This window comes from Mauremys reevesii, linkage group 6 (genome assembly GCF_016161935.1).
Source record: "Mauremys reevesii isolate NIE-2019 linkage group 6, ASM1616193v1, whole genome shotgun sequence".
NCBI lineage: Eukaryota > Metazoa > Chordata > Testudines > Geoemydidae > Mauremys > Mauremys reevesii.
This window is the reverse complement of record NC_052628.1, coordinates 107,921,636-107,942,891: the sequence shown is the minus strand read 5'-3', so window position 1 is coordinate 107,942,891 and position 21,256 is coordinate 107,921,636. Positions and strand designations below refer to the sequence as shown.

General features: G+C 39.3%; 1 protein-coding gene across 1 annotated transcript in view; it reads left to right on the top strand.

Moving 5' to 3' along the window:
* LOC120407304 overlaps nt 1-21,256 on the top strand; it is a 47,893-nt gene that overhangs the window by 6,377 nt on the left and 20,260 nt on the right. The window contains exons 2-3 of the mRNA XM_039542813.1: nt 8,571-8,649; nt 11,000-11,147. Coding sequence (XP_039398747.1) covers nt 8,571-8,649; nt 11,000-11,147 — 227 coding nt within the window. The remainder of the gene's footprint in view (nt 1-8,570; nt 8,650-10,999; nt 11,148-21,256) is intronic.

Here is a 21,256-nt window from a genome sequence, read left to right as displayed (position 1 = left end):
TTTCACAGTGAGGCATCAGCAAGTCTTGGGGACAACCGGGAGTTTTAAATGAGAGCAGATGCATTTTTTAAAATGGGAACATTGGATTTGCCATATCAGATAAAACCAATGATCCGGCTAGTCTACATCCTGCCTCATGCCGTGTCTAGTACCTGCTACATTTTAATGTACAGTGTTCATAAAAAATTTATAGTGGCGCTGTGGAAAAATATTCATGATGGGGTCACGTGAGATTCACCTGATTTCACAGGTTTTGTAACAAACTCAGCTCAGTTTTGTAGAAAGGTTCGCTAACCCTTCAGTTGATCTGAGCCTTCTTTTATAGCAAATCTGGGTCAAAATATGGGTTTGCATAGAAACCACACAAACGTCCCCATTATTCCCCTTGGTTTTGACTGAATCTATCTTTTAGTTGTGGGGATAATTCAAATGCAAAGTTTAAAGCAAAACTCGGAGGTCTGATTCTTCTCTGTCTTACACCTTGTGTGGCCATTAAATCCTGTGCAGTGGGTATAAAAAAATACCATTCTGATCTGGTAGCATTTGCACTTACTCTTCAGGTGTGAACTGACTACACCAGGTGCTGCACTGAGCAAAATAAAAGAAATTGGTTGTACAAATCCTGAAAAACTAAGGCCCTGATTCTTCAAACACTTGGGTCCCATCTATACAGGCAAGTTTGTGCGCAGTAAAGCAGCTTTGAGCACTGTAACTCCTGAGGTGTACACACTGCCAAGCCACCTAGTACACAGAAACGCAGATGCAGCGCTCTTAAAAAAAAAAAAAAAAAAACCACCTTGACAAGAGGCATAGAGCTTTCTGTGCCGTGGTGCCAGTGTAGACACTGTGGTGATTGTAACACTGCAATTGGCATCAGGGAGGTGTCCCATGATGCCTGTTCTCATCTCTCTGGCCATCAGTTTGAACTCTGCTGCCCTGCCCTCAGGTGACCAACCGTCAGCCCCACCCCATACATTCCTTTGCAAATTTGAAAGTCCCCTTCCTGTTTGCTGACTGATGTGTGCGGTGGTCTCAGCACATCTTTCCAGGTGGTTAGGCCTGCTCCACGCAATCTCTTGCTTGGAGCAATGCCGAGCTGCTGGCCCTCATCAGCATTTGGGTTACAGCTGCACTCCAGCCGCAGGAATTATGATACCTATGGACAGATTTCTAGATGCATGATAGAAAAGGGCCATGACTGGGACACACTGCCGTGTGTGAAACACCCATGGTGATCCACAAGTGCCTGGAGAACCATTGAGAAATACCCATCTCATAGAGTTGGAAGGGACCCCGAAAGGTCATCGAGTCCAGCCCCCTGCCTTCACAAGTACTGATTTTGCCCCAGATCCCTAAGTGGCCCCCTCAAGGATTGAACTCTCAACCCTGGGTTTAGCAGGCCAATGCCCAAACCACTGAGCTATCCCTCTCCACTTGGTGGCTAGGTGGTCTGGTGCCAGAATTGGAATGTGTGTGCCATCTATTGCCCCTCTGCAGTTAGGGAAGCCCATTTGTGCAAAGCCATTCTCAATGTCATGCACATTGCCCAGAGTCACGGTCTTTCGGAGCAGGATATGATTAATGGCCCTGCACACTTCCATCAACACGAGTCCAACGGTCGACTTTCCCACTTCAAACTGGTTAGCGACTGATTGGTAGTAGTCTGGAGTAGGCAGCTTCCACAGGACAATTGCCACCCGCTTCTCCAGCAACAGGGCAGCTCTCATTCTCGTGTCCTTGTGCTGCAGGGCTCAGGCGAGTGCATCACACAATCCCATGAATGTGGCTTTCCTCATGCAAAAGTTCTGCAGCCACTGCTCGTCATCCCAGATGTGCATCATGATGTGATGCCACCACTCAGTGCTTGTTTCCGGAGCCCAAAAGCAGCATTCCACTGTGGTCAGCACCACTGTGAATGCCACAATCTCGTGTTGTAGCTAGTATGCATGGCAAGATTAATGTTGCACTCTTGCCTTTGTAGTTTAAGGAATAACTCCACTGCCACTCGCGATGTGCTAGTCAGTGCGAGCAGCATTCTGGTCAACAGCTTGGGATCTGTTCCTGCAGCCAGAAAGAGGCAGGACAGGGTGTGCAGTACACAAACTGTTGAAAGATGGCACCAAATGCGGACGGAAGCACAGGGATTGCTGGGATGCGGGGCAATGCATCACAGGGCATTGGGACAGGACCTGTGACCCCTTCTGCCTTCCCACAAGTCTTAGCAGCAAAAGAGAGAGAGGTGCTCTGTGGGATAGCTGACCAGAGTGCACTGCTCCGAATAGCGCTGCAAGTGTGAACACATTATTGTGCAGGCAGCTGTCAGTGTGAACACACAACAGCGGTTTTCCTTCGGTGCTCTTTGAGCAGTGCTGTAACCGCCGGTGCTGTAACTTTGCAAGTGTAGACGTTCCCAAGTAGGGACCTACTTCACTTTAAGCTCCTGAGCATTTCCAGTGACTTCAATGGCACTACTCACAGATACGTAAAGCATGTATCCAAATGTTTGCAGAATTGGGGTGTAGGCTGCTGAGATCTATTATTCAGCTCTATTATTAGTGTGTGATTTGAGAGAGAGAGAGGAAAAGCAAATATATGTCCCCTATACAAAGTTAAGGTTTTTTGTACATGGTGAACATTGTTCAACATACATTTTATTCCCAGAACAACAATTCTACTTAACTTTTAAACTTTTTACCTGCGTAGCAGTCAGTAAATATTCTAAGTTAATGGTGTAGCAAACACAAAAAATGTATACTGTGTTTTATATAATGGGATGAATACATTATAGATGTCACGGTGAGCTGTATGCTGTGTAAAGGATATCAGGATGGCATTACTGCTAACAGAAGAAAGCAGATACTACTTCACCCAGTAGGAAACTACTATGTTGGAGGCAAAGGCTCCAAGTTAAGTTTCTTATGTGTTTAAAAGAAATATTTCAAAATTTGGGAGATTTTGACAGTTTTGAAATAAAATTTAATAGAGACAATTTCCTTCCTTTAAATGTATTTTGAGTGCTTTAAATATTTATTAAAAACAAAGGAAATTAAAAAAAATGTTAAAAAATGAAGTTAAGCGTTTTAATAGCACATAAGCCAGGATAGTCAGTACTATAATTTCCACAGTCCTGTAGCATAGCCACATTGTGAGTAAGTACTAGGGGTCAGAATATGGCTTGAATTTACTTGGCCCGGCGGGACCCATAAGAGGGAGACATAATCCCTCATTCCTTGGAGCGGTCCCCTGGATTGCTGCTATGGGTAAGAGGTAGAGAAGGCTTCACAGGATTAGTACTTTCTGTCCCACATGCAATGAGTGGAGACTGGGTAGGATTTTGACTCTGCCCCTGCTAATCTTCTGGTCATCATAGATGAGCTGGCTAAAAAGGGAGGGAAATAATCTTTTCCTGGAAAGGAACGTACCAGATTACTTCCTTGTGGAAGCCATGGGACAGCAGAGACAGAATTTTTGCCTCTTAGAGTCACAATTTGTTCTCTGAGCTCCCCCTGGGTTTGCACAGGCCTACACTCTATTGCTTACACAGAATTAGCCTCAAGGCACAATCTACCTATAAGTGAAGAAGTGGGGTTTTATAACCACAAAAGCTTATGCCCAAATAAATCTGTTAGTCTTTCAGGTGCCACTGGATTCCTTGTTGTTTTTGTGGATGCAGACTAGCATGGCTACCCCTCTGATACTTGGTACCTATAAGGTATTAGAGCTAACATAAAATGGGGAGAGAGGAGATAATACATACTAAATGTATGTTTGTAGGGGCACTGCAAATAGAAAAATAAATGAATTTAGGGCTAAAATTGCAATCCGATCTGGAGGTCCGCCACGTGGATCTGAGTGCAAGGTCGGGACCATAGTGATTTAAATGTCATACTGGTTATTTCACATAGTTGTAATGACAACATTACTCCATTGCATAGTCCATGTTCCTGAGTGCAGCCATTACTGTTATGGGCACCTGGGCAGAAATATTTTGTCTTGTAGGGAATATCATGATTTTTCTTTTTTTTTCTTTTCCGAAACATAATGAAAACAAAAATTTTCCCACAAAACAAAATTCTGGGGAAAAATGGTTTTGAGGATATGGAAACTCTTGTTTTGATAAAATCAAAATGTATTCTTCTGATTTTGACTTTTTAAATTTTATATTATTTGATCATATATAATGTGAAATGAAAAGTCATTTTGAGATGGAAAATCAAAGCATTCCATTTCGAACCCCTTTTCAACCTTATCAAAACACTTCTTTCAATTTTTACTTTTTAAGCAAAATTTTGCCAAAATCTGCATGTTTCCACAAAATGTTTTGCTTTTGGCAAATCGGCATTTTGCAAAGGAGATTCATTCTGCTGGAAAATTTCTGACCAAGTCTACTGTTATGACTGAAGGAGCAAAGAGGCATTTTAGTCTGCTTACTTCAGGTTAGTATTAATTGTCTGCAAGTTGCCTATTCTATTCTGCAGATCCTTATACCACCCTCAACACTGCAGCATTTGAACGCCTTCCAATAGGTCATTAAGTGACACATAGTTCGTTGTGTCTCTGTCTCATCCTCTAATCAGGACGATGTTTGTATTTAGGGTAATGTTTTCATTTTGATAGTGTTTATTTTTAAAATGTACCCATTGATCTGTGTGTATTAGAGCAGACAAGGCCAAAGAAGTGCTCCTTGCACTAGGAGTGAAGGTGGTGAGGTTTGTGATGGCCCTTAGTTCCTCTGGGAATTCAATCCACAAGAAAGCTCTGCTTCCTGCACAGACAAGTTTTACCCTTGTAGTACCCATGCATGATGTATGTTTGTATCTATAAAATGCGTGTACATGCATGGTACAGTAAATGAACATCAGATGAACTTCACCCGTCATTTGAGCATATGCACACATATATACGCACACACTCACAATGCAGAGTTCTACAGTACCTAGGGGGAAGAGGGAAAAAAAAATCTTCATTTCCATGAAGCCATCCATAGTGTTACCAGGCTAATAAATGAAACATGAATTATTCATCGGTCTGCATGTCATATGGCTCTTTTAAATTACAGCTGGTGAAATGGCAGAACTGTAGGATGCTACCATTCCTACAAAACCAATTTAATTGTAAAGACACAATAAAATTTCTCCCCCTTTTTTAACCATTTGCTATTTTAATGAAACTAGAGGCAGCCTAGGTAAATTTCCATAATATGCAGCTAACAAGACATAAGGTACATTAATAATTTATGGGCCTGAAGTGCATTGGGCCCACGTGAAAGGACCTTTTGCGCAGACTATAATCACAGAAAAGCGGTCTCATATTTTCTGTGCAACTTATTTAACATAGGCATTGCCTGTATTTATGAATTTTCCATATTAGCGCATGACATGAATACTCTGGAGTCCACTGAGCTGAGGTGAGCAATATCTTTTTTTAAATACCTTTAGGAAAAGCTCTCTGTTTTATTGAAAATTAACAAAGTGGGGGAGGGGGATTGTTTTAGAATGTGACATTAGGAATTTTTATCTCCTGCCCCTCAAGTTTTCCCCTTACAGGATATATTTTTCTCCTCTGATATTTACTGAAATTGTCTATAATCAATGTAGGTCAGCAATACATTGTTCATAATGTTCCCTTCCCTCCCCTCTCACTCTAACCAAACATGATAAAAGTGCAATGGTAAATTGAAAAAGAAAATTCACAGGTCAGATCCTCAACTGTTGTAAATTGTCATAGCTCCACCAAAGTCAACGGAGCTACATTGGTTTACACTGGCCCCTTATTTTTGGAGCATATATTTAGGATACAAGGGCAGTACGGTTATTTTTCCCCTTCATTCCCTCCCTACACATTTCTAGGAATTCTCCTCCTCCTTTCTGTACAATGAGCTATTCAGTCATAATATTACAAATGAATCTATTAATGGTATGTCACAAAAACATGCACTTTGGACACATTTTCCATGCTTAGGTTCCAAAAGTTTAGGTACCTAAATCCATATTTCGGCACCGAAATAAACAGGTCTGATTTAGGTGCCTCTTAGACACCCAAGTTTGAAACTTTTGATGGTTTTAAATGAAAGTTTAGTTTTTGTTTTGTTTTGGAACTTAGGAGCACGGGATGGCAATCTTATCGAAAAGTACCAGCTTGCTGAAGTGCTGTGAGCCAGCCCAATTTGACCTTGGGCATGCAGTATTGCATGCTATAAAAAACACTTTTGCATATTTGCGACATAATGGATGAAATGCTCATGTTTCATCTGTAGAACCAGATTTGAAATCTAACTTGAGCTGCTAAGGAAAATGAATTGTATGGTCTCCATTCAAATCTCCAAAACATACAGATAGACATCACTCCTACCACACGCTATCCCTGGCAGCTGTTGTCCAGGGTTGTGAATTACCTCACGCCAACGCTTTCATGTGGAAATTACCTTACCTGGCCCCAGTGTGGGTGCTAGGCACTATAAACTGAAGTCTCCCAAAATGTACTATTGCAACAGCAGTGCAAACTATGCCGGGTGTGAATAACCCAAAATGTTTTGTTCTCCTAAAGCACTGCTGTGTGGGCACACTGAACCGTTACAAGCACAAGTGATACAACCAACAGTTTTGTGCAGTCAATTCTCCCTGCCATGGTTTGCTTACCATAAACGCTCACCATAAAATGAAAGAGATCTTCTTGAGTCAGGCTTGGGATCTTTAGCAAGGAATGTCTAGGTAGAACATAAGAACAGCCATAATGGGTCAGACCAAAGGTTCATTTAGCCCAGTATTCTCTCTTCCAATAGTGGCTAATGCCAGGTGCCCCAGAGGGAATGAACATAACCGGTAATCACCAAATGTTCCAAAGAGCTGGAACTTACTAGATGTGGATAAAAAGAAGAGCAACTTCATTGCAATTTTGCTTATTTATCCAACCTCACAAGCATACAAATCCATCAACAGGAAAGCGTAATGAGCTGGGTTCTGCCCTGCCTCACACATCAACAAAATTGTTAGCTGAGTTCTGACCTCAGAGTCTTACTAGTAGGTGATGACTTAAGAGGCAGAAAGATCCCAGCTTGATTTTCAGATCTCCAGTTGAGTTATCAGGGCTGGCAGTTAGGAAAAGCATCTTCTGACTTTTCAACTGAGCAAATTAGGTATGAAAGACATTGAGGTAGAACAAATGTGGAAGCTGTTACACATGATCATTTTCATGTAGTTATTTTTGTGACTACAACTGAACTGAAATGTAGGCAGAAAGTGCCATAAAGGCATCGCTTTTTCATTTTGGAAGTCTTATATCTGTAGAATAGCTAAGGAAGTGATTCCTAGAATATCCTGAACTCCATGAAGAAGTGTTTAGCAGCATCAGGGTATTGCCATGCAGTTGGTGAATAGTGAAATAATTTACATTATGCCAGAGGGTGTGCCTGTTGATGTACTGTGTGATGAAGGTGAGTACCAAAGGAAACATACTCAATGAAAACTCCTCATTTTGTTCTCATTTGTAGAGCAGGTGCCCAACAGGGGAGAAGAGCCAACATGGCTTCCTCCTCCCCTTTGTGTTCCTTGAATTAAGGTTCAAGCACAATCACAGCCCCTGTGCTTCTCTGAGCAGAAAGCTGTTTCCAGCTAGTACATCCCTGAGGTGAAAGATACCTCACCAGGGCCAGGATTGTAGCCTGGTCCCTCCTCCATGCTGGCCAGCAATACAAAGAAGAGCTTTCTGTATCCATTAAAGTGGGAGGGTTATGGTGGTTGTACTCCCCAGATTGATGGGGATTTCTGTTGAGACATTGAGGCCCGTGGCTAACACTGGCAGTCTGGCCTCCTATGGTTTGCTCATTTTTCAACTGCCATCCATGTGTCTGCATGGTCAGCAGCTAAGACAGCCTGATCAGCCATCCAAGTTGGTATATTCTAGTACAGGACATATATTTTTGTCATAAAATGACGTTCTGACACTCTGCAGTCAAAAGAGAAGTGATGTCCCTCAGCCAAAGCTAATGGCCTATGTGAGCTTTTGTCCTGGGACCAGAGAGCAGAATTTTGCTGCAGTCTGCTCATTTCTTAGAATTTTCATAGAAAAGTCAAAATTTCTAGTCTTGTAAAATGAATATTTCCTCTGTCCAGCAGAGTGAGTTTTCTCCCTCAAGAATGACTGTTGGTTAAATGATCCCAAATGAGCTATATGTTGGAAGCCAAATGGCCCAGAGAGCTTGGACCTGATTCTCAGTTATTTTTCACCAATTTTACCCTGGCATAACTCCACAGATGGGAGTGCATTTAGTGCTGATTTACACCACATGCAAGTGAAATCAGAACCAAGCCCATTAACTGCAAAGTGCAAGGAGTCTAACAGAATGAAGCCTAGTTAGGCTTATTCATCTGAAGTGTTTGAAAGTGTAATTACCTTCTACAACCAGAGAGAGGTGATTTATGAAATCTAATGTGTATTATAGATTGTATGAAATTTATTGTGCAGACGTATTTTATTTTGTTTTACAAATCCTGAAAAAATCAAAACCCTGGAGATGTACAGATAATAAAATACCATTCACTAGGTCATTCTGTGGTATGCTCTTTATCCAGGGAGTCCAGCTGGTTGGAATGTCGTTTTTGATCGTGTGAATTCATGGAGGCATCATTTCTGGAAAAGTTTTAAGTGCATGTAAGTTAGCACTTCTGGCTATGGGACATAATTTTTAGTGTTGGACTAACTCAAAATGTTCAATTTCAGAAAAAACATTCACAGTTTGCAATGATTCTCTGAACGAGACATACCCACTGAGTTTGCTGAAAATCTCACTAAATAGGCTTTCTTGCAAGATTTCCAATACTGCCTGCTTTCTCTTCAGACTACATATGGCTTGAGTAGCCTTACTCAGAGCATTTAATATTTGGACTCCTATTCTTACCAGGAAGGCTTATATGTAGAGCTGGTCAGAAATTTTTTGTAGAATGTTTTTTAAATGAAAAATACCTATTTGACCAAAATGAATTTTTTTCACAGAAAACTTTGGCGTTCTGTCAAAAAGTTTTGGGTTTTAGTTTTAAGTGAAAAATGTAACAAAAACCCTGAAAACATTTGCTGAAAATAGATTTTGAAAAAGAAACCCAACCACTTTCCTATTTCAGTTTTTGACAAAAATCAGAGACTTTTCATAGTCAGGTTTTTTTCAACATTTCCTATCAATTATTACTTTTCTTTTCCCCCTATCTGCTGCACCTAGGTGGTTCAGCCCATAAGGGTATTGGGCGGTGGCTCAGCAGAATTCTGCAAAGCTGCCATTGCAGGAACAGGTGGCTGTGCTTCTCACTCCCATGAAAGCTTCCCCAGGGCAGCATGGTGGTCCTTCTTCATCCCACTGCCTACTGATGCATTCTCAGTCCTTCCTCTTCTGGTGCTGCAGACTGCTTACTGCACCTCCTCCCTATTGTGCCATCAGTCGGAGGCTTCTTTTCTGGAGAAGCCAGACCATTTTGTTGCGCTCCAGGCTTATAGGTGGATGAGCAAGCTAGGACCTTGGTTGTGTGTGTGTTGGGAGAGAGAACGGTGTGTGTGCATGCGCGTGCGCGCACACACACACACACAATTGTAGCTTTTTGTGTTTGTCTGAGAGCTGGTTAACAACTGCAGAGCACTTTTCTCAAAAATAATTTGGTCAAAACTTAGAATTTTTGTAAAACGTTTACCAGCCTATAAGTTGAGGGGAAAACAGGCTAAGTTTTTTCAGGCAAAAGCCTGAAATATATGTTTTGCGGAAAATATCCATTGAGAATTTGATAATTTTAGAATGGCTCCAGTTTATTTATTTAAATTTTTTCCTCCTCATGCTCCTCTGCAACAGTCTCACTCCTCCTTTCCATCTCCCGTGATCCAAGCCCCAAAGAGCTTGCCAAAAGCCCCAAGGAGCCCTCTCGGTGCCAATAATCATGTGAATATTTGTGCTCTGATGTGTGTTGCTCTTGCTTTCTGTAAACATTCTAGTGAATATAAAACTCAGTCACCCCTCTGTTCCTGAACTAAGGAGATTAGGGTATATGAGAAAAGGGACTGTGGAATAACAGCAAAGTGAATTGGCAAGTTTTATCCACAAAAATAGTTGCAGAGCCCCATTCCTTGTTCCTCCACCCCAAACATTTATTTGCCCATTTCTGGTTCCTCTAACTCATACATCTGGGGGGAAAAAATGGAGAAAAACTAGGTAAGCTGTAGCAAACATTTTTATATGAACGAGGTCCTGAGATTCTAATATGCAAACTGTATCCTTGCCTGGCTAGAAAAATAAAATTGTTCTTGTAGCACCAATGTACTAACATTTAGTTTGCTGTCATATTAGGTTTGTTTCTGTTGACATTAGTGCCATTTTCCACATACCCGTTAAGCAATTTTATGTTATTACTTCACAACACATCATTTATGTCACTCTCTTTACTAACATGGGGTCATTATCTTGCCAGTCAACGACAGATGATTTATCCAAAATTCTCTCTGACATGGGGTAGAGAAAAATAATAGCTTTGCTTCATATTTTTGTGCGGCGTGTGTGTATGTGTGCGAGTGACGTTCTTACCTTGACTTCCACTCCTTTGGAATGTTTTCCAGTACAGCTGTGTGTCTGCATTCCAGCCCCACCAGGTGCTTTATACAATCTTTAGATACAACAGGAGGAGAGGAAATGTCTTTAATTGTGGAAGATGAGTTTCATGGTCTTCTTTGCCTTTGGTTTATGACATCCACTTGTCTCATTTACAAGTAGAGGCTGATGAACATTTGCAAATAGGGTTTTTGCCGGTATGTGTAAGATGAAGCATGGGGAAATCTGCACAGAGTGAACTGAAAAATGTGACTCCTCTGACTTCCTACTGAGCATTTCCCCCCCATATGCAGGTTGTTTTCAAATCCCCACTTGAACAGAAGCTTGGTAATTATATTTTTCACATCTGATACAAAAATAAAAACAGAATGTAATAGGAAGTTTTGGTTTGTCTGTTTTTTTTTTTGTTTTTTTTTGCAGGGTGCCTTTGATTGATCAGCCTTTCCGCTACATATCCATTCTGTTTCTGAAAATACCACATGAAGGTCTCAATCCTGTAATGAGTTCCGTGCATGTGGACCTCTGTATGCTCCAGATGGACACAGGGCTTTGTCTGGCAGGATTGCAGGTCAGGGCCTCGTGGTTGTGATCATTTTGCTTGCCCATTGACCTGATCATTTTATTTCCCCTTACTTTTGAATCACACCATTGGCTTCCCCTTTACCAGTGTGTCAAGTGCAAAAGATTTGTGAATGCCTTTTATCTTGTCACCTTCAACACCACAGCAATAGTAGTCTGGCTGCCCCATTTTCCCTCTTCCTCCACAACCATATTTGTGACTAATTGATCAGACCAGACATGTGCCTATTATCACTGTGTTTGTACATTGTGTCCTTTTCTTCCTGTTCATAATCTATCTTTACCTTTTTAGAGTGTATACTCTTCAAAGCAAGGGGCTATTTTTTCCTCTGTGTTTGGAAAATGCCCAAGTCCAAGCAATAAAGTGACCTTCAAATGGTGAACTTACTGTAATAAAGAACTTATTGCAATAAAGTCTGCATGAAACAGTAGCTCTGTGAGGTCTGAACTGCTCCTGCACAGATCACTGGAGATATTTAACTCTGAAGCCTAATGGTAAATATTTTAGTCTCAACACTATTCATCCAAGCCTCACAAGTAGGGTGTCAATCAGGCTTTTGTCATGGTAAGTAAAATAGACAAGAAAGAGAGGATTATGAAATTGTCTTCAGTATACAGTGAGTGGTGTCCTGTTTTGGCACCCTAAGCAAGCAGAATTTGGGGGAGCGCCATTACTATTTTTATGCCAGGTCACCCGCTAGCCATATACCTGTATGGCTTTTAACTGACACTGATGTGACTCCACTCTGGTCACCAGAGACAGGTGTTGGATTTGGAATGGAACAAGAGGGAAAAATAGAAAGTAGCAAAACTAAAGAGGTGGGCAAAACTCCACGCTTAGAAATCTTGGTCTCTGGCCACCTGAAGTATCACATTTGCATTGTGGGTCCAGTAGAAAGAAATTGTACTCTCTTTACACAGCCATTTCTCTGTGGAATTTAGTCAATTCTTGATCTATCTTTTCTTTGCTTTCTCAAGCCTACAAATGCAAAATTATTCTTTGATTTCTTAGCTGAACTTGCAATGACGCACTAGTGGCATAAGGAGGAAAGGACTTAAACAGCCTGGTCTTTATCTATGGAGAAGTCACTGATCCTCCCTTTTGGGAAGAAATTTAAATGGAAAATCAAACAAACATACCAAACATCCAAAGCAACTTCTTTTCTCCTGCCAACAACGAGATTAAATAGTGTGTTGCATCTAAAATAGAAATGGGAAAATCAGTCGGCCAAAGAGTCCAAGCACAGATTTCCCAAACCAGAATATTTAATACATTTTTACTGGTGATGAGAAACTGAAATTTCTATTTTTAATGGACATTTTCTAGACATTGATGGGCATCGCTAGTGAAAGCAGAACAGGTAGGGAAATACTGGTTCGTACAGAAATGAGATAAGAGAATGATGGAGTTTTTTCCTTCATAGTAAGAAATGTATGAATTGCCATCATTACTAAAATAGATGCACCTAAATAAAACCTTTGTACACTCAGTCTAACTTGGACATAGGCACTGGTCTTTGTCAACCCTCACTAAAAACCAGAAGCCAGTAGATAGCAGAGATGGGGGGAGGGATAGCTCAGTGGTTTGAGCATTGGCCTGCAAAACCCAGGGTTGTGAATTCAATCCTTGAGGGGGCCACGTAGGGATCTGGGGCAAAAATCTGTCTGGGGATTGGTCCTGCTTTGAGCAGGGGGTTGGACTAGATGACCTCCTGAGGTCCCTTCCAACCCTGATATTCTATGATGGGTAAACCTCACAAGGCTTGGAGGTTTGTTTGAAATCATTTGTTTATGTATCTGCCTCCATTCCCAAACACTATAGATAAAGATTTGTGGGGAAACTCAGGCTTGGATACATGAGGAAACAATTAGAGCTGTGTGAATAACTGATTTTTTGGTTCATTGGCGATTTTTCAAAAAGGCAGAGGAAAAAAATAATTTCAGGTCAGCTCAAAAATTAACATTTTCAAAATGTTTGGCAAATCAAAAAGTGGAAAAAATCATTTCAAGGTCAAACAAAACATTTTTTTCAATAATACCAAAATGTTTTATTTGAATTTTGACCATTTTTTGACATTTAAAAAATAACATTAAATAAAATCCTGAAGCAATACATCATTTTCAAACTGGAAAATAGGCATTTTGTTTAGAAAAGGTCAGAACAAAACTTTTTGTTAAATTCACAAAATGTTTTTGTGTCTCCAAATCTGCATTTCTTGGCGAAAAAAGTTTTGGCCAAAAATTTTGCCCAGCTCTAGGAACAATGCACAGTGGGAATTACCATTGAGGAGGTAACCAAATATAATTTCTAATTACAGTATTTTTATACATAGGTAAAAGTGTGTTTTTATATTATGTGGCATATTTGTGCGTGTAAGTATGTACCCAATTACATGTGATTAAATAGTCAATAGTTGTAAAGTACTTTGCCCATAAAATGTGATATATAGATACTAAGTATTGTCTATTTAGCAAAGGTATTAATAATGCTTTGTACTTATTTATGTATTTTATTTCAATTTAAATAACAACCAAAGTAGATGCTTATCCAAAGCTTTAGATCCTCTCACACACCATTAATAACACAACTGAATCTCAGCAGCATTGATAGAATGATCAATTCAAAGGAACTTGGCCAGCCATGTACAAAAACTTTTTTCTGCTCCTTCATTTTTCTGGTAAGAAAGAACCATTCTATGTTTTGGTTATTGTTCATTAGCTGATAGAAATATGGTTAATATTTTTTCACAAAATAATTTGTCTCTTAAAAATCATTTCATTTGAGAGGTTCAAAAAGCATTTCTCATTTATTTGATTTTTTTTTTGGAGGGGCGGGGGATACCTGTGTGACCTTTGACTGACACTGATGTGATTCCACTCTGGTAGCCAGAGACAGGTGTTGGATTTGGAATGGAACAAGAAGGGTTTAAAAAAAAAAAGGCAGCAAAACTAAACAGGTGGGCAAAACTCAGGGTTTTTTTTTTTCATTTTCCCCTCCCTTTTTCTCATTTTCTTCTCCTCTCCCTTTTATTCTCCCCCCCCCTCCTTTTCAATTTCTCCATTGGAAAAGGGGGGGAAAGAATGATGGGGGATGGTAAAGGGAAAACTGAAAACCAACCAAACAAAAAATTGTTAGTTTCCTTTAAAAAATGGAAAGTTTCAAAACAACAGCAAAACTGTAAAAACAAAACATAAAAAAAACAAAAAAAACCCCTTCTTTGTAAATTAAACTTTTCTTAATTATTAATCATAGCATCCACAAGCTGATTTCCAAACACTGGAGAATGATGGTCTCTTCTCCAACTAGCCTTTAATCTAAAACAATCAGATTAAGGGGTCGGGTGGATGAGAATAATTGTAGGCAATTTATATATAAAGTCAACTTGATTAATTATAAGTAGTGCAGCAGAAGTAGGCATTAAAGAAAGACAGGGTAGGAACAAACATGCAGATGCATTCAGGAAGGCCATACCATGCATTGAAGTTCACGTGGGAGAAGACACAGAGGTGATTGTGCAAATAGCTGACAAATTGATTGAACTCTCTCAGGCTTGTAGCAATGAACATTTTCAAGTACTTTCCTATGTGCCCTTTTTGTAGTCAAGGTAAAGCATATGGTACTGTATACAAATAAAATAGCTAGACAAGACTTCAAAGCATTCTCTTATTTTGACAATATATTCATGATTGCTTTTTTTATCCTCTGCCTACTCACCGAGACCTCTGTTACACTTGCTCCTCCGTGTCAAACAGACATGCTTAGTTATAGAGTTGAGAAACAAAGAAACCTGTGTGTGTGTGTGAAATTGTCTGTTATAAATTACATGTACAACGTTTTAGGAAAAACTGAGGACAGCTCAATTGTGCATAATAGCATGAAAACGCAGTCTTGAAAACAAAGATAATTTTGCCTGGAGGAGCTTATACCTCTCCAGAGAGCTTGGGGTTGCAGAGAAACTGTGGATTATTAATAGAAATTCTGTGAAATATTTGCAATGAAATTTGTAATGTGTCATTTGAACCCATTCACTTTTCATTGTGAATTCATAACTGATCCATTTTTTCATTAACTTTTTGTGCTAAAGAGAAACCGTCTTCAGCCCAACTGACCAGTTCATAAGTGAAAGAACAAGTAAGAACATGCCATTCTATGATTTTTAACATTTTCATGCTTAAAGCTTTTTGTGAAACTTTTACCAAATGCAAAATTAAGGAGGTATAATAACAAGGTCCAACAGAACCACAGATAACTCCGTATAAAAAATTTAATTACACACAATCACAGTTAATATCTTTAATGTCATCTTCTCCCCCTCCAATACTCTCATAGGGACATCCATCTCATGGACTATAGACACTATGAAGTAGTCTGTCTTATTTCCAGTCTACTAATTGAACGTATGCATACTATAATTGGAAACACCATTAATATCTCACCAATAGCTTAACAAGATATTATTACAGAATTTTTTGGCACAGCTTTAGGACATTGTGGAATCTGTTTAATAAAGGTGGTACAGAATATAAAATATTGTATAAAGTGACATGGGCAAAGTCATACGTCAACTCTGTTTCTCTGTAAGGAAATGAAACAGTGTGATTAGTACTGTATGCAGTGAAGTCAACAGTAAAGCTCTCATGGACTTCAATGGTTCAGGATTAGGGCCTTAATGCATGGGGAAGAGTGCTCTGAAAAAGAGCCAGAAGTAGTATGCAATTACCCACTATAGACGTTGTTACTGGGATATATGAGAATCACATGTCTTGTGGTCCTTGATGATGATTGGAATGTCCCTACTGCTTGACAGTTGTTTGAGACATTGTAATCATTGGCTTCTCAAAGGTTTCCGTAAGAAGACGAGTCTCTGCAGTCTCTCCCCTGGCATATAACCAGTAAAAAGGATGGTATTCTGCCGGAGAAGAAGGAATGAGGTATTGTTCTCCGAAAACAAAATTTTCTCCTACTGCCATCACTTTTGATTATCTGGGTAAAATAGACTTTTAATGTAAAATAACATACAATGAAGAAAAACATATAAAGGATAAAAGGTTTAACATTAACCACATTATAAAGTGGCTATTCCCTGACCCAGGTAACTGGGGACTCGGAGGGTGTCCTCATATGAAGAACTGGTTAGCATACTGGGGTTCCTCTATGGAGAACGGAGGTTGGTCCCTGTTTGTCAATGCTGATATTTCTGACAGCTGTTCGGACATATTTTGTGGTGAGACACTGTGATTCTAGTGCTGACAGTTAGTATCATGGGTATTGATGTAACTATAGCTCCACCAAAAAAAAAAGAAGGGTGGGAAATAAGCCAAACTGTTTTCCAAGTTTGTAGTTGGTTATCTTTGGATTTGCTTTGAATGTTGGGTGAAAATTCAGGTCATGTCTTATTTTATCCATTCTCTTCATATGTCCTTTGCTTTATTGACTCTACCTTTGTTAGGGCAAGCACTGTGTCTAACTCTTTTTGGAAAATGCCAAGGACATTTTTGGTGCTATCACAACATAAGGCTGAAATTTTTACAGGAGCTTAAGGAAGTTAGCCACCTATCTTCTATTGACTTTCAGTGAGGGTTGAGTGCCTAAGTGACTTACACCTCTTTGAAATCCCAACCAAAATAATCTTTCGTTATGGCTTTATTTATGCAATTGTCCAACTCTTCAGGCAGCCAGTTACCTTTTATTTTGTCAGCTTCTGTAGATACTGGAATATAAATGTTCCTGCTACTTCAAGGCAGCCAAACACACTAAAGGGATCACAGCAAAATCTGTTCTCAGAACTTTCTGTCAAAGTTTAAAGTCCTGGTCTTAAGGGGAAAGGAGTCAATGAAGCAAGTGAAAGAAAGATATTTTCTAAAATATTTTTTACATTTGTCTATGAAATTAGTACTGGTGCCAAACTGAAGGACTGGAGAGTGAAGTCCTGTATTTATCCACCAAACAGGATATCCCTCACCTCTGACCTGCAGAAAAGAGGCTAGATAACTAGATGTGAGAGGACTAGTGGTGATCTAAGCTCCAGATCCACTCTTGGATTTGATAGAAAGAAATAAAAAAAGCAACTGATATTAATAAGGCATTGCTTTCACAGAGCACTGTTTTTTACGATGAAGAGATGGCAAATTTAGTAACCCATATTGCTGTCTGATCCAGGGGTGCTGAAACAATTTGTATAGTGGGGGTGCTGAGAGCCATTGAATCAAACTGTAAACCATGTATATAATGGAAACCACCTCAAGCCAGGGACTGTGGCAGCACCCCTAGTTCCAGCACCCATGGTCTCATCTAAACCCCTCTAGTTCCCTTGGTGTGAGGCCAGAATGTAGGCTGTCAGTCAATCTTATTTAAATATTAGCTGTGGATGGTGGTCAACCTAGAAACTTTTCAATGACTGCTTTCTTAACTGAACTTTCTTCATCTAATATTGACTGTGGATTGTTATCAGTTCTCCAGTTCAGAGCTGGACTAACTTGGAAATTAAAACAAAAATAACTTTTGCAGCCAAATAAGCTTATCTTCATGTGTCAGGTGAAATCAGAATTTTTGTTTGGCTAGAGTTTTAATGGTGTTTCTGCCCTTTCAGCTCTGATTCCCAAATAGTTTTACAGAGCACTTTGTTTTCTGCAATAAATAGGTCAAAGGGATGAACAAAACTTATTCTGTGGGCATTGACAGGTTTCTGTAAGAATTCTAGTTGAACATTCCTATGAGTGACCTGGGTACTAAATACTGTATCTCTGACAAAGGTCCCTAACTCTAATTCTAATTTATTGCTCAGTTTGTATCCCTCTTATTTTATGTCAGTCCTCAACCTGTTCTTAGCTTTGACATCTCAAAACTGCTTTGCCAGGCTGTAGAGATTACAGAACTGGCCACATTTCTACACATTGGAAACAGCAACGAATCACAGATGGGAAAGGATAAAAAGAATACATACATGAAAGCAAACTGGTAGAGGATCTAGAGTGTGTGCGCCTGTGTGTTTATCATGCCCATAAGCTAATCTCAGCAGCTGAGCTGGTGTTAGTTATGTGAGGGGGGAAAAAATTCCCTAGCTAGCCTCGGAGAAAATGAAAGACAGAAATAACGATAGCATATCTATGCCAGCTTCCCAGACTGGCAGTCTTCTTTGCTGAAAGGTACAGTTTATTGGCAAAACAGTCACAAGAACTATATGGAAAGAGAATTGGAAGCAGATTTATATTTTTATCTGCAAGGAATGATTTCTACAACATAAAAAGGGCATTTTAAAATGCAAGGGGTTAGTTCCTGATTTTCGGTAATGCTGAGTCCAGTAGCAGCTGAAGGTGCTCAGCGACTTTGAGCATAGGACCGTAAATTAGGCCCCAAGTCAGCAGTCTATCCCTATTCACTTAAGCTCTTGCTTAACTCTTGAGTATAGACTTAAGTCAGCTAAAGTTCAGCATGTGCTTAAGTGCGCTCTTGAATAGGGATGAACTTAATTTGAAAAAAGGATTAGAATTTGATTACATTTGCTAAAAACTTGAAACAATAATTACCCCCCTCAAAAAAATCTGTCCATCTGCCCTCCCCTCCCTACAACCAACAAACTAAAAAATCTGTTTTAAAAAAGCTCCAAGCCTTTCAACTGAGAATCTGTCACTTCAGAGCACATTAACAAGGAAGAAAAGTTCCTGGACCATTTGCTGTCAGTCATAACTGAATACCTTGCAAGTAGCTTAGTATCAAAAGGATAGATAGATAATTAAATATCATACCTACCTGGGCACTCAGAAATATCACCAAAACACCCAAGGTAGTTAGGTAGCTTAAATTTACTACATGAAAAAAATGTTGGTCAGGTGCTTAATACCTAAAAGACAGACAAAGAAATATGGTTACTTTAAAAAAGAACAGCATGGTCCTGGAGATTTATCCATTTTTATGACTAACTAATAACAATTTATGTTGAAATTGATTTTGCTAATCCTATATAGTATTCAGGGTGGTATATATGAAAAATCACTCATATGAAGCAACTTCCTCTCCGGAGTGCTCGTGTCAGGATTTGGCATGTATGAAAAATGTGTGGTCTAAGCTCAGGACTAGCAGCCAGACTTTTCTAAATTCTAAGCCAGGCTCTGACAATGTGTCCCTTTGTGAATTTGGGCAGATCTCAGCTTCTCTGTTTCAGATTTCCCATCTGTCAAATGTGGCTAATGAAGTTTGTGGACAGAAAATACTAAGTATTACTATTACATGCACTAACTTCCATTTGTGGGTAGTTGGGTAGAAAAGTTCAGACTAATTTCTACACCTAACAGAACTAGCTCTAAACTTTTCACATACAGATATATAAAATCTTACTGTGGTGACAGCAGCAGGATGGGACCTTTTGTTGCGATTCAGAAGCGGTTTCCTACTGTAGCATCACAACACACCAGCCCCTGGGGACAACTGATTCTTTTGCCTCCAAGCTCTGATACACATTAACTGTCAGAAATGTTTCAGATCTTATGCTAGCTAATGTATAGTGTTATTCAGACTGCCAGCTTGTACTGTACTCTGTGGAACAGTTGATCTTGAAAGATGTCATTTTCCCCTCATTTTCTGACTTGCTTTGTTACATCAGCGTTGATTTATTTTACACTTTTTGACACTGAGAGATTTTAGAAAACTGATCATGTCCCAGAAACTTTAAATTAAGGAACTGACTACTGCAAGCCCAGGAAACAAACAAAGACACACAACATGAAACCCCTTTTCTGTTTTAGGCTGCCTAAAAGACAATTGAAGGGAAGGCACCTACACTCTGTGCAGCCTACATTTTAAAACACACATCGTGTTTTCAAAAGGTTAGGAGACCAGACACCTTCCTTTCTCTTTTTCTCTGGCTTCAGATATAGTAAGATTTATTAGACAAGATTCTCATAACTGGCTAGTGATTTGGGGTAGAGCTGGTTGAAAACTCTCCAATGGAACAGTTTTCTTTTCGAAAATGCTGATTTGACTAAATTGAACCATTTTGGAAGAACGTATTGATTTTGTCAAAGTTTGACAAAAAATATTGAAATGGTTAGTTTGATAAGGTCAAACTGTCATTTTAATAAGTTTGAAGCATCTTACTTAGACTTTTATATTATATCATTTATGGTATAATATATGTCTTGTATTATAAATGATATAAAAAGCACGGCTTTGAGAAGGTTCTTCTGATATTTATGAAACAATTTTGGGGGGAAATTTTGTTTTGCAGGAAATTTTCACTTTGTTCCAATTTGAGACAAAAGTAAATTTCTAAAGGTCAGAATTTCCTGCGCAATGGAAATTCCAAATTTGACCAGCTCTAATTGTTGGGTATCCAGCTGGAGACCATAAGGAACCATTATGATTATCTGGTCTGACATCCTGTAAACACAGGCCAGAGAACTTCCTCAAAATAATTCCTTATGAATTAGCACCTATCTTTTAGGGAAAAAAAGACAATTATGATTTAAAAATTGCTGGTAAGAATCTACCCTGACCCTTGGTAAATTGTTCTGATGATTAATTCCTCTCATTGTTGAAAATGTATGCCTTATATCCAGTCTGAATTTATTTAGCTTCATCTTCCAGCCATTGGATAGTGTTATACCTTTTTCTGCTACACTGAATAGCCCATTATTAAATATTTATTCCCCGTGTAGGTACTTATAGACTATGATCAAGCCACCTCTTAACCTTCTCTTTGTTAAGCTAAATATATTGTTTGAGCCAGCCTATACAATTTCTATTTCACTTTATAGAATTCTATAAGGATGGGTGTATGGGCAGATGGATGTGAGCAGGGGAACCATAGAAAGAGCAGCATTATTAAATTGTATAGGTTTTTTTACAATAATTTCTGCAGAACCTTATTTATTTCCATGATAATCTCTGGGTTCCAATCCCTGTTAAATTCTAGGAGACTTTTGCATAAAAGAAGCATACAGTTTTATTTATATAACTGTGATGTGCACAGGCGGCGAGTTATATGGGCTCATGGTACCTGTGCTCAACCAATATTCAGGAACGTGGGCCCAGCTCCACCAATGTTTGGGCTTATATTTTACATATATTTTGATGTGAACAATATCTCTGTTCACAGTTGT